Consider the following 13,262-nt stretch of genomic DNA (forward strand, 5'->3'; position numbering starts at 1 on the left):
GGTAATTGTTTCCAGGGTTTTCAAAAATTTTTTTGAATGACCCTACCGTTACTAGTCTCATTCGCATATTTTATTTATTTTTTAGAGTGATAATTAATAAATTAGAGTAGAGAGATCTATCTACCTACAAAGTTTCATGTTGATATCTCCTATAGTTTTAGAATTATGTCCTGGACAAGATTTTTCTAAAAGGGGATCAAAAATGGGGCTTAACAGAGTAATGGTTTTTTTGCACTGCACTTCTACCAAATGAGATCCCTTTTTCTAAAGGGGAAATAATTAAAAAATGGGGCTTGACAGAGTTATATTTCTTTTGAACTGCACTGAAGGACAAGGTGGCGACTTTACATTCGGAGAACATAAAAACATGGTGCCATGATGGTACATGAGTAAGTGAAGTAGGGTGAATCGTTATCTGTAATAATAATGACAACTTCACAGTTAAAATGATCAATACAGCCATAAACACTTATGATATGAACTATGTAAATAACCAAGGTACATGTATATGGAGTGAAAAAAAAGAGTTGTTTCCCTTGTCTTCAAGTAAAATCCATATCTCTAATGCTAAAACAATACAAACTAAGCCATTTTTAAACCGCTAGTGTGTTGTGATATAATGTCTGATTTTAAAATTTATTACACCAATAGACAGCTTAATGGATCTTAGTTTCGTCACAGTATATACTGCAACATATCTTTTGACATAAAAGTATTTAAACTAGAACTGCCACTATCATGGCGTGAATACCCCCGCATACCACTTTGTCAGAATCAACAGTGGCCATTTAGAGCTCAAGGACAACCTCCCTGCCAAATCTGAGGTTACTAAGCCAGTGCAGCATTGCTAAGTTATGTATTCTACATGCTTCAAATGTGAAAATGTCAAAATCAATACATTGCGGACAGGACATTCTTTAGCAATTGAGAAGAAAAGCTTTTTTTTTTGTCAAGGTCCCTGTGACCTTGACCTTTGACCCAGTGACCTCAAAATCAATAGGGGTCACGTTATAGTCATGATCAACATCCATGCCAAATATGAAGACTGTGGGTCAAAGGAATCTTAAGTTAATGGGTGGACAAACTTTTGAAGTCAAAGTCCCTGTGACCTTGACCTTTGACCTGGTGACCTCAAAATCAATAGGGGTCATCTACTAATCATGACTAACCTCCATGCCAAATATGAAGACTGTGGGTCAAAGGAATCTTAAGTTATAGGGCGGACAAGCTTTTTTGAAGTCAAGGCCCCTGTGACCTTGACCTTTGACCTGGTGACCTCAAAGTCAATAGGGGTCATCTACTAATCATGACTAACCTCCATGCCAAATATGAAGACTGTGGGTCAACGGAATCTTAAGTTATTGGGCGGACAAGCTTTTTGAAGTCAAGGCCCCTGTGACCTTGACCTTTGACCTGGTGACCTCAAAGTCAATAGGGGTCATCTACTTATCATGACTAGCCTCCATGCCAAATATGAAGACTGTGGGTCAAAGGAATCTTAAGTTATTGGGCGGACAAGCTTTTTGAAGTCAAGGCCCCTGTGACCTTGACCTTTGACCTGGTGACCTCAAAGTCAAAAGGGGTCATCTACTAATCATGACTTGCCTCCATGCCAAATATGAAGACTGTGGGTCAAAGGAATCTTAAGTTATTGGGCGGACAAGCTTTTTGAAGTCAAGGCCCCTGTGACCTTGACCTTTGACCTCAAAATCAATAGGGGTCATCTACTTATCATGACTTACCTCCATGCCAAATATGAAGACTGTGGGTCAAAGGAATCTTAAGTTATTGGGCGGACAAGCTTTTTGAAGTCAAGGCCCCTGTGACCTTGACCTTTGACCTAGTGATCTCAAAATCAATAGGGGTCATCTACTTATCATGACTAACCTCCATGCCAAATATGACGACTGTAGGTCAAAGGAATCTTACGTTATTGGGCGGACAAGGTTTTTGAAGTCAAGGCCCCTGTGACCTTGACCTTTGACATAGCGACCTCAAAATCAATAGGGGTCATCTACTAATCATGACTAACCTCCATGCCAAATATGAAGACTGTGGGTCAAAGGAATCTTAAGTTATAGGGCGGACAAGCTTTTTGAAGTCAAGGCCCCTGTGACCTTGACCTTTGACCTGGTGACCTCAAAGTTAATAGGGGTCATCTACTAATCATGACTAACCTCCATGCCAAATATGAAGACTGTGGGTCAACGGAATCTTAAGTTATTGGGCGGACAAGCTTTTTGAAGTCAAGGCCCCTGTGACCTTGACCTTTGACCTGGTGACCTCAAAGTCAATAGGGGTCATCTACTTATCATGACTAGCCTCCATGCCAAATATGAAGACTGTGGGTCAAAGGAATCTTAAGTTATTGGGCGGACAAGCTTTTTGAAGTCAAGGCCCCTGTGACCTTGACCTTTGACCTGGTGACCTCAAAGTCAAAAGGGGTCATCTACTAATCATGACTTGCCTCCATGCCAAATAAGAAGACTGTGGATGAAAGGAATCTTATGTTATTGGGCGGACAAGCTTTATATAGTCAAGGCACCTGTGACCTAGACTTTTGACCAAATCACCTCTAGGGGTCATCTACTTATCATGACTAACTTCCATGCTAAATATGAAGACTATGGGTCAAAGGAATCTTAAGTTATTGGGCGGACAAGCTTTTTGAAGTCAAGGCCCCTGTGACCTTGACCTTTGACCTAGTGATCTCAAAATCAATAGGGGTCATCTACTTATCATGACTAACCTCCATGCCAAATATGACGACTGTAGGTCAAAGGAATCTTACATTATTGGGCGGACAAGGTTTTTGAAGTCAAGGCCCCTGTGACCTTGACCTTTGACATAGCGACCTCAAAATCAATAGGGGTCATCTACTAATCATGACTAACCTCCATGCCAAATATGAAGACTAAGGGTCAAAGGAATCTTAAGTTATTGGGCGGACAAGAAAAAACCGACGGACAGCCGGACAGACGGACAGCCGGACGGACAAGCTGATTCCAGTATACCCCCCTTACAACTATGTTGTGCGGGGGTATAATTAACTGTCAAACCTACCACATGTTAGACCGTTTTACATACGATTTACACAGTGAGATAATAAGGCAACCGGTTATCTTTACTCAAAAAACTACCGATAAAAAGAGCCTGTAGTCTGCTAGTTTGGAAAGTGTTTATCGGTGTATTTCTGTTCTTAAGGTTAAATACAGAGAACATTTTATTTCACAAATATACTAGAAAAAAAAAACATTTACTCTTATTATTTCTTAATTTTGATAACATAAAGGACGTTTAAAATGAGTATTTTAATGAGGGACAAATCATCATGAATCTTTAATGGGTGAATCATCACTAAAGAGGGGATAGTTGTTATGAGGTGAATCATCATTTGAGCTTATTGTTATCAATATATATAGGAAGTGGCTAGCCGAACAACATGCAACTTGACACTTTGATCAAGATTAGAATCTACAATGCTTGCATTACCTTCGTATTAATTTTTATTTTACAAAATGGCGAGCATCTTTATTAAAGTGAACACAAAAGGATAAACGCGGGGACTTGGTTAAAATCCTCGTTTAAAAACACAAAATAACATATATGCATTTTCGACTTACATATAATTTTGAAAAGTGCCATACAGCTAGCCAATACAGTGTGTCCTGGCTAGTCGTACGTGATTCATGGTGATTCACGTATGGCTAGAACTTTTGGCAAGCCACTTCCAAATACCGTATATAATAAACTGGTGTTGGAATATTTATATGGAAAATTATCAAAGCTGGGACACCATATATCTTGATCTAGCAAAGGCTTTCGATAAAGTCCCACATGTACGTTTATTAAATAAAGTGTCATCTTTTGGAATCAAGGGAAATGTATTGATGTGGATAAAAAGTTTTCTTTGCAATAGAAGACAGTGTGTATCAATTAAAGGTAGTAGTATGTCATTGTGGAAAGCAGTGGATAGTGGAGTGCCGCAAGGTAGTGTGTTGGGGCCGGTACTTTTTATCATGTATGTGAATGATATCACAGATAATGTCAAATCAAGCATTAAAATATTTGCTGATGATACAAAATTGTATACACCAACTAGCAAGTCGGATGTCCTCCAAAATGATATTGACTCAATTATGAACTGGGCAGTAAAATGGGAAATGAACTTTAATGTTGATAAATGTAAGGTGATGCATTATGGTCATGCAAATCCTCAAAAACAGTATGTAATATGAATAACAAGACTTTATCGGATACTCAAGAAGAATGTGATCTAGGAGTTATTTTTGAAAAAGATCTTAAATTTAGCAAACATATTTCTACTAAGATTAATAAGGCAAATAGTATTTTAGGCCTTATTAACCGGTCTTTTGAATTTTTAGATGAATACACCTTTGTGAAATTGTATACAGCTTTGATTCGTCCTCATGTTGAATTTGCAAATGTTGTGTGGAATCCATATTTAATAAAAGATATATCAAGTCTAGAAAAACTTCAACAAAGAGCAACAAAACTAGTTTCATCATTAAAAGATCTGACATATATTGACCGTCTTAAAAAGCTTAAACTGCCAAGTCTAATACATCGCAGATTAAGAGGGGACATGATTCAGACTTTCAAAATAGTAAAAGACTTAGATGACTGTGTTTTTGAAAAAAAATTTTGTTATTCGGCATCAACAAGGGGACATAATTTAAAACTAGAAATGCCTCGTAGTAGAACAACTCATTGCCTACATCAAGATATGATATTTGTTGTCTACACTTACATTTTTAAGGTGTAATTTTGTTGAAATTTCATATCATATACAAGTGTCCATGTTATTTAAAAAAATAGCTTTAATGGTGTACATATAGACTGTATTTTGGTTCAAAACACAATGATAGGGAAATGTATATAATTTTGGGTATGGTTGATTATATCTTAGTGAAAATGTATCAGTGTTCTAGATAATTATTTTTACTCAAGAGTCAATACTCTCTATTTTTTATACTTCAGAGTAAACTGCCAGTTTTTGGCCAAATGAGGGAGTAATATTGACTCTCAGTTTTAAGAACTTGGGAGTCAATTTGCCGCATATTATGATACATTATATTTATACAGTACAGCCTGAAAAAAAATCAAAAACTGCTCTCAGTTTTATAATTTATCAGAAATATTGTAGCATGGCAAGGTATTATTTATATTTAGGTTTAAGGCATATTATAAGAACTTGAACCATTTTTATGTGAAATGAAGTAAATGTAGACATGCAAACAGTTGTGACCCACACTGAATTCTTTTACCTTGTGGGCTAGTAATCAACCATTAATGTACCAAATTATAAGTTGCGATTACTGTTTAATTTTAAATTTAAAGGACAGTAAATTATCTTACATATAAATGAAATAAAATATTAAGGTGTGATGTATAACTTAGTTTCATTGTATTTTTTTTTCTTTAAAAAAATAGGAGCTAGGTACACAATAAAAGGTTGCAATTAATTTACTTTTTACTGTTCAAAGTTAGACTTTTGGATGTTGAGAACCCGTTCTGTGGCCCATTTTCCACCCATTTTGTTGTTACAACACAAGGCACATTTCAAACGCACTACATCGGTCGTATCTGACGTTACAGACAGCCACGGAAAACCTTTACTAGAAGCATCTTATGTTGCTGTCGTATGAGTTTCTTCGCTCTTGCAAACAATAGTCAAAATTGCTTCAATAATTGGCTGAATTACACACTGAGAAGACACTGGGCTTGTTACACGGTAGAATGTGTGGATTTTTCGTTGTTTGGGCTTCGAACAAGACATTATCAATGTATACAACTTGATAATTTGATAAAATTGACAAATTTTTTTCGTCTACTTCAATAAGGTGACAGACGCTTGATTTATCTTATGTACATCTATTACCGAGCGTCTCAGTGATACAAAGTCGACTGGTTTGCAATTATAAACCCAGGCTGAGAAGATAACACACCTTTATAGAACAGTACGCTAACCAGTCAGTCATTTTTATCGGTGTCAATGTAAACATTGCCTACGCCAAATTTGTTTCACTAAATGCGTAAACTGTAATTAGTATGCGTAAATATACGCCAAAATGATGACAAAGCTGGCGTATCCCGAGTATTTGCTTGCGTAAATGACGCCGATACGCACGCTATCTCTAATGCTGTGTATATTGTATTCATGATAAAAACAGCACTTTTATAGGATAAAACATTTATTTTTAGTATAATTGGGCAATATTTGGGTATATTTGGGCAATATTTGGGTATATTTGGGCAATATTTGGGTATATTCGGGTATTTCGTGCTGCCCGCCAAGGGTGAGAAAATTATTTTATGATTATACATATGACCATTATTGGCAAAACAAATGTGCCGAACGCCTGTGGTGGATAAAGTATGTTGTAATGAGATAAGAGATGAACAATTCAACGATGTTTTTCCTCCTTCATGTCAGCTTCCTGCTAGCATTTTTTACAAACTATCCGGATATCATGCCTATCCGAAATTGGTTTAAATAATAAAACTTTAAAATATGTCACAATTAAACAATGTCTATAAAAGGTATTGACTTCAATGACAAAAATGAAAAGTTTATTTTAAACGATAAGAAAATGGATTATTACGTTTTACATAAGAATTTAAACACCGTCCTTCTTTAATTAACACTTTTTTCTTGTGACGCAAATTGAAGTTACTGCCCTTGGTCACGCGCACCTAGCGAGATATCTCGAGAGTTTGTTGTCAACAACAAGTGACAGAAAAGTTAAACAGGCACAAAGTCGCTGAATTTAGTCACAAATACACAAAAAATGGATGATTTTCAAACTCCAGAAGAGGTATATATGTTTCTTTTAACATTAACTGTCATTGATTTTGGCACGATTTATAAATTTCTTTCAATTTCCACAATTTTCAGTGACCAAAATTTATTCATGAGTCATGTGCATGTTCAGACTTCATGTATTTCAGAACAAAATATTTAATTAATTTGCTATTTGATATAGAATAGAAGATCATAAATGCTTAACGATTGGACCGGTGGCAATGAAAATTATATTACATTTACAGTTCTTTTAATTCTTGGAAATTATAGTAAATTTTTATTCTATTATTGGATGAGAAATCCAAGAAAATGTTCTAAAAATGGTGTAAATAATAGTATTTTAAAGTAATAATACATCCATTGGTCTATCGTTACCATGGGGCTCCGGGTCCCACCACAAGACTACCATAGGTAGTGGGTAGTAGGAGCCTTAACATTTGATATGTAATTTGGTAAGAATCAGGGTCAGCTCAGCCCTATTAAACGTACTCGACCCCCGAGTCAGCACGGCCCTTTTCTAACTCGCCACGGGTCAACTCGGCCAACTTTTCAATTGTATATATTAATATATTGGTTTATTATTACCAATTAACCACGTGTATGTTCAGGGCAAGGTGCCGATTAATCAGGTGATAATTATGTTTGACGCAATCATTTAAATTTGATAAAAAACCACCTGCAACAAATTAGAAGCTTATGATAATAAATAAACATAATGATTACTTAACAAACAAAAAGCATCAAAGGAAACACATTTGTATTATATCAATGTTTAAGGAATCTGCAAGAAAAACATAACGAATTTCTTCTGAATACACTTTAATTCTGCAGAAGTACAATGTACAATTATATAATAATAAACCAGATATCTCTTATTTTGTCATTGATAACATTTTTTTGGCCTTGACAACATGCAAGTAATCAAAAAAAAGTTAAATAAATATGTTTAATTTTTTTTAAAGAAGGCCAAGTTGACCCATGCCAAGTTGGTATAGGGCTGAGTACACTCTTTACCATTTGGTAAATAGACCAATAAGTAAGTCTAGTTGGTCAGAATTGAGGCTTTTTTTACCTTCAGCCTGACACCTAGTGAGGCTAGTCCAATATCAGATGTTATGGGTTTGTTATAGTTTAAGATGATCACTTTGCCAAGAAGTACAAATAACTTGAAGCAATGTCGTAATTACAGTATAGTACTTAAGTCATCACCAAAGCATTACTGTTTTCCAAAAAGGGTCAGAATGAGCGAAAAGACAAATTTGTGCAAATTTGTGTGGCACAAATATATTTCTTAATATAAAAACAAAAAATAATGGTGGTTATTCGTAGTATATTTAATTTGTAAATTACAATGTAGCTTTAAAAGGTATGTTTACATGATCTAAATATCTCCGATACATATGCTTCTATTTCTATTAGCAGCAATGGATTATATGCTTTTGTTTCTATAGTATATGTATACAGCACGTTTTCAATTTCAATTTTTGAACAGTATAATGACAATATCAAATTTATAGAAAAACTCAAAAGAGTATTGTGTAATGTATTTCAGTATTCAATATTTTTCATGTAACAAGGCTTTTGTCATCTGAACTGTTTACAAAATCAATATCATTTTAAGATTAAGGACATCTAATTTTTGTCAAATAAGACATATATTTATGTCCATTTTTTGTAAACTTTATCTGCAAATTGAGTTTACCTCATTTGTTTCTCAAATCTATACATGCCCAGGGCCAAAACACCATTTTTGTGAAAGGCCTCAGCCTTTTTGGGGGGGAAAATATGCGTGATTTGGCATACTTTGGGAAAAGGTATCTCAAATTTAACACAAACTTTTAACAAGTTCTTCAAAATAAAAAAGCAAAAAGCACTGGGAAATACTAATAGGTAGTCAGAAGACCCTAATTCAACACCATCATTTAATTTTGTTCTATATTCTATAAGAAATTTTCAAAAGACTGGGGAATTTTGAGGACCAAACTGGGGAAAAAAGAGGCTAGTTTGGTTGGGGAAGCAGCCTATATTCGGCCTCTACAAAGAAGGGTAAATTTTTGGCCCTGATGCCTGAAATGGAAATTCCTACATGTAGGTACTAGCAAAACCAGAAGTACATGATTGTATAAAATATGGTTAAGTTGATTATATTAGCTGAGAATTATATTCTTCCCAAAACCACTTCATTCATTACATATGTACAGTACTTCATAGTGACCCCCACCCCCGGCAATATAACAAAAAATGCTATACAATTGACACAGTGTCAATTTTATAGCATTTTTTATATTGCCGGGGGATATTCATTATGCCTCATTACCTAAAGAATCTTCTTTTTTTCAATTTTAAGATTTTAAGTATTTTCAACAGCAGTGTCACTTTTCTAGTGTCAAAACAGTGTCTATCTATTTGAAAGACCCATGTCAAAGTAATAAAATCTACATTTTCTTTCAAATTGAGAGAAAAACATTCCGACTACATTTTCATTTTGATTTGGGCGGTTTTAAGACCAAATTTTATCTACTATAAACCATTGAATTGTATAGTTATATACTATTGTATAAAATTTGCACTAGGCGTGTCTTCATTATTATTTTTATTTTAACTTTCAGACAGCATTTGTTGTTGATGAAGTTACAAACATAATCAAAGAGGTAAGTTGACCAGTTACGAAAATACAATGTATGTGTATTGTAATGTAAAGTGCATCTAATAACCTACAAAAAAGTTAAAATTGTTTAAATATTATTTCTTTCATAAATACTTGAAGTTGCAAGTTAATACTGTATGTTTTGTGTACTTTAGGTAAAAGTCATAAACATTGATGTTTGAAAATTACATTTCAAGTTATGGAATATGCAGAATTTCATGAATTCTTGTCACTTTTTTCAGGCTATTGAAGGTGCCATCGGAGGAAACGCATACCAACATAACAAAGTTAATCAGTGGACTTCCAATGTTGTTGAACAATGTCTTAATCAGCTAACTAAACTAGGAAAACCATTCAAATATATTGGTAAGAATTTAGTAGTTTTAACAGACTTTGTTATATTTGGTTTATGAAATGTTGGAAGCTATAAGCTTATTTATATACACACTCTTGGATCTGTTCCTAGTACTGAGCAATGACCGTAAGATTTCTTTGGTAAAGGAAACATCAGTTTGCCCTGAATACGATTTGTTTTAGTATACCCAATTTTTTATGTACAATATTTTACTATGTATGTTTTGCAATAATACGCATGACCTTGGATTTAATGTCTTGTCTAAAAGGTTATAATTATGTAACTTTTAAAAGTAAAAGTGAGTGAAATTGCAACTCACAATTGACCTCCAACCATTAGTGGCTTGGTTAATGTTTGATCTTTCTTTTTTTATAGAAATGATATTGTATATTTTCAGTTACATGTGTAATTATGCAAAAGAATGGTGCCGGTCTTCACACAGCTAGTTCATGTTTCTGGGACAATACAACGGATGGTATGTTAAATTTGTTTAACCATTGAACTGTTATCTGATAACTATTATGTGAGTGTGCTAATCTGTTACGATATATCACTGGAGTTGATTGCACAAAGTTGTATTTACATGAGCCTGCAGAGCTTTATGCAATCAGCGAGAATGATACAATCTACCAGAATGGTATGCTTATAAATGTAAATTTAAATTTATGATATATACCTTCTGTAAAATGTATAAAGAAATTGTGAACAAAACAGATGGAATCTCCTCTGTCCTTGTCTGTAAGAGGACCACTTATGGTCTATATTCTACTAAGAATATATGTGTTCTTTTTTGTTTCCTTTAAAAAAAAATTAAGAAAAAAAAAGGAATAGAAATAGAACTGCAATGTTATTTTGTGATTATATTAGCATAGTTTAAGTTTAGACTAAGACTTTGTAATAGATTGTCAGGTCATTTTAGGCCTTGAATTTAACATTGAAATGTTAATTACACAGACATATACACACATAATATTTTACATTATATTTTATATTACAGGAAGTTGCACAGTGAGGTGGGAGAATAAAACCATGTATTGTATTGTGTCAGTATTCGGTCTCGCCATCTGATCACCATGTCAAAATTTACCAGCTTCCGTTGTTTCCATATAGACAGATTAAGACTATTCCATATAACAGCGCTATAAGAAACTATTTTACTGTTCAATAACATTTGATATTGCCATGTTTGTGATAAATATAACAACAAGATAAGAACTCTAGGTGACTTATAGTTTAAGTATAATAAATGATTACCTGGATGCTTTTATTGAATTGAATCTTTTTTTTATTGCTGCCTGTTTGACTGAAATTAATTTACAAGGTAATTTTCAAACATCTAAACATGGCATTAGATTTGACATTTTTCATGTTGTTATTTCATGTATTTATATTAAAGTATTTTAAAAGCAGCTGTGTTTTCAATCAAATTTCATTGAGATGAGTTTGTGCAAATTCAGGGCTTTAATGAATACAGTTATTGGAAACAGTGTGAAAAATTCTTAAATCCAGATTCCTTTATAAAATAAATAAAAACATAATAAACTACAAAATCAAAAGAATAAAAGTTTTGTTATGATATAGGAATATCAAATATTAAAAATCATCATTTCATTATTTACTGAAGGAAACCATTTTTTTTTATTTTTGTTCACTTTCGATAATTTTTGTAATTCTTGACTGAAATTATTACAGTTTCATGACCTGTAAATTGTTCACTGAAAAACATGTATACTGTTACGTACATACGTGTGTCTTTCTTCCTGCATTTTTTGTTTTATGTGTGTAAATTGTATGAAATATTTATAGTTGATATATACTACTATTTGAAAGAGGTGTGATGAGTGATTAAGGGTATTTTCCTGTGATTAGACAGTATTTCTCTTGTATTCCATTGATATTACTTACTGTAATACATAAATCCTTTTTATATGTAACATCTCAAAGAATAATTGTGTAAGTGATAAATAGTTCCCTTTTTACTATTATATAAAACCCCGGCAGTTATCAAAGAAGTTAATTGAATATTACATCATAAATTCTGTCATAAAATCAAATAAAAAATATAAATCCCGTAATCCTTTAGAAACTATTTTAATCCTATTCTGAACAAATGTGTAAATACATGTTTTCTTTTTCTGAAACTAATAGTTATGTTTTTACATAAATCAAATTGTTTTGTATGTTCATATGACAAATTCATTCTAAGTTCATTGTTTTTTTTCTTTTTTTCCTGTCATCTGTGATTTATTAAGAAGTCTAGTTTATTAGGTTTGTAATATACAGTTTTAAACTTATTTATACATTTGTTAACATGTATTATTTTGCATTTTGAAAATTGGCTGTATTTAGAACTTTTAAATGAACAAAAAAGGAATATCCTAATTTTAGTTTAATGATACTAGTAATTTACAGAGTTTCCCCCCTTAGATGGTATTTGAAGTAATGTGTAAATACATATTTTATTCAAGTTAAAAGGTGAAGGACATTTCTATTATCTAAATTGCATTTACCATAATAAATCTAAACTATACAAAGGGAAGATTAGAAAGTTAATATATTATCTAAGTAGAAGAAAATGTTTCAATTATCACCAAAGCATTCTAGAATGAAAAATGTTAATGACTTCAGAGATTAAATAAATTTGTGAAAAAAATATTTGAATTCCTTTTCATTGTGAGGATTATTGGTTATGATTTAAGTAGAGAGTATAAGATTATCTTTTATAGCCTATTCTAACATTCTGTTTATTACAAATTATGATAAGATATTTTTTGTGGCAATCAAAGGCCTGATGAACAGTGTAAAAGATGATGATTATACCATTTCAAAATATTACATTGATGGTTGTGTCTGTCTAGGCATATAGTCATATTTCTGTCATTCATTTACATTTTAAAGGATGTCCCATTTATTTGTCAAAAATTTTACAGGAAATAATAGAAGATCAATACTTGAAAAGGATCTGTACGTGCTCTTATAAAACGTTCAAGATCTGCTATCCGACCCGAAAAGACAAACCAAATAAAATTCGACTGACATTATCTAAGAGATACTATTTTTAATTAAACTTTAATCACTTGCAGGTAGAATGTAGCTAATCTAATATAATTTGAAAAAGCCAAAAGCAGAAATGTTGTGAGCGGGCTACCCAACATACGGACAAATGTATACATTTCTCTTTGCAATATGTAAAAGTGCATAAAGCTTAACTTCAATAAGAGTGCAAGTTGGGCTTTGAACTTCCGGAATTGACGATAAGTTCACAGTGTTCGTCATCTGTGAACCAATGTGCACGCCAATTGCTTAGATATTTGGACAAAACCCTTGCACCCTATTCTATACAGTTTAATTCTCTCCATGTAGAACTTTTGCGTTTTTCACTGTCTGACCATGTCTTATGTGCAATACTATCAGCAATATGCGGCGAAAAAGCC

General features: G+C 33.1%; 1 protein-coding gene across 1 annotated transcript; it reads left to right on the forward strand.

The window, feature by feature from the left end:
• Positions 1–6,688: 6,688 nt before the first annotated feature.
• On the forward strand, positions 6,689–12,483 carry LOC132743263 (dynein light chain Tctex-type 1). The gene is made up of 5 exons (XM_060731797.1): positions 6,689–6,839; positions 9,436–9,477; positions 9,716–9,839; positions 10,226–10,303; positions 10,826–12,483. The coding sequence occupies exons 1-5, from the start codon at positions 6,813–6,815 to the stop codon at positions 10,894–10,896; spliced, it is 342 nt and encodes a 113-aa protein (XP_060587780.1). The 5' UTR covers positions 6,689–6,812; the 3' UTR covers positions 10,897–12,483.
• The last annotated feature ends 779 nt before the right edge of the window (positions 12,484–13,262 follow it).

Source organism: Ruditapes philippinarum, unplaced genomic scaffold, assembly GCF_026571515.1.
Source record: "Ruditapes philippinarum isolate M1 unplaced genomic scaffold, ASM2657151v2 ctg2279_1_1_1_1, whole genome shotgun sequence".
Lineage (NCBI taxonomy): Eukaryota > Metazoa > Mollusca > Bivalvia > Venerida > Veneridae > Ruditapes > Ruditapes philippinarum.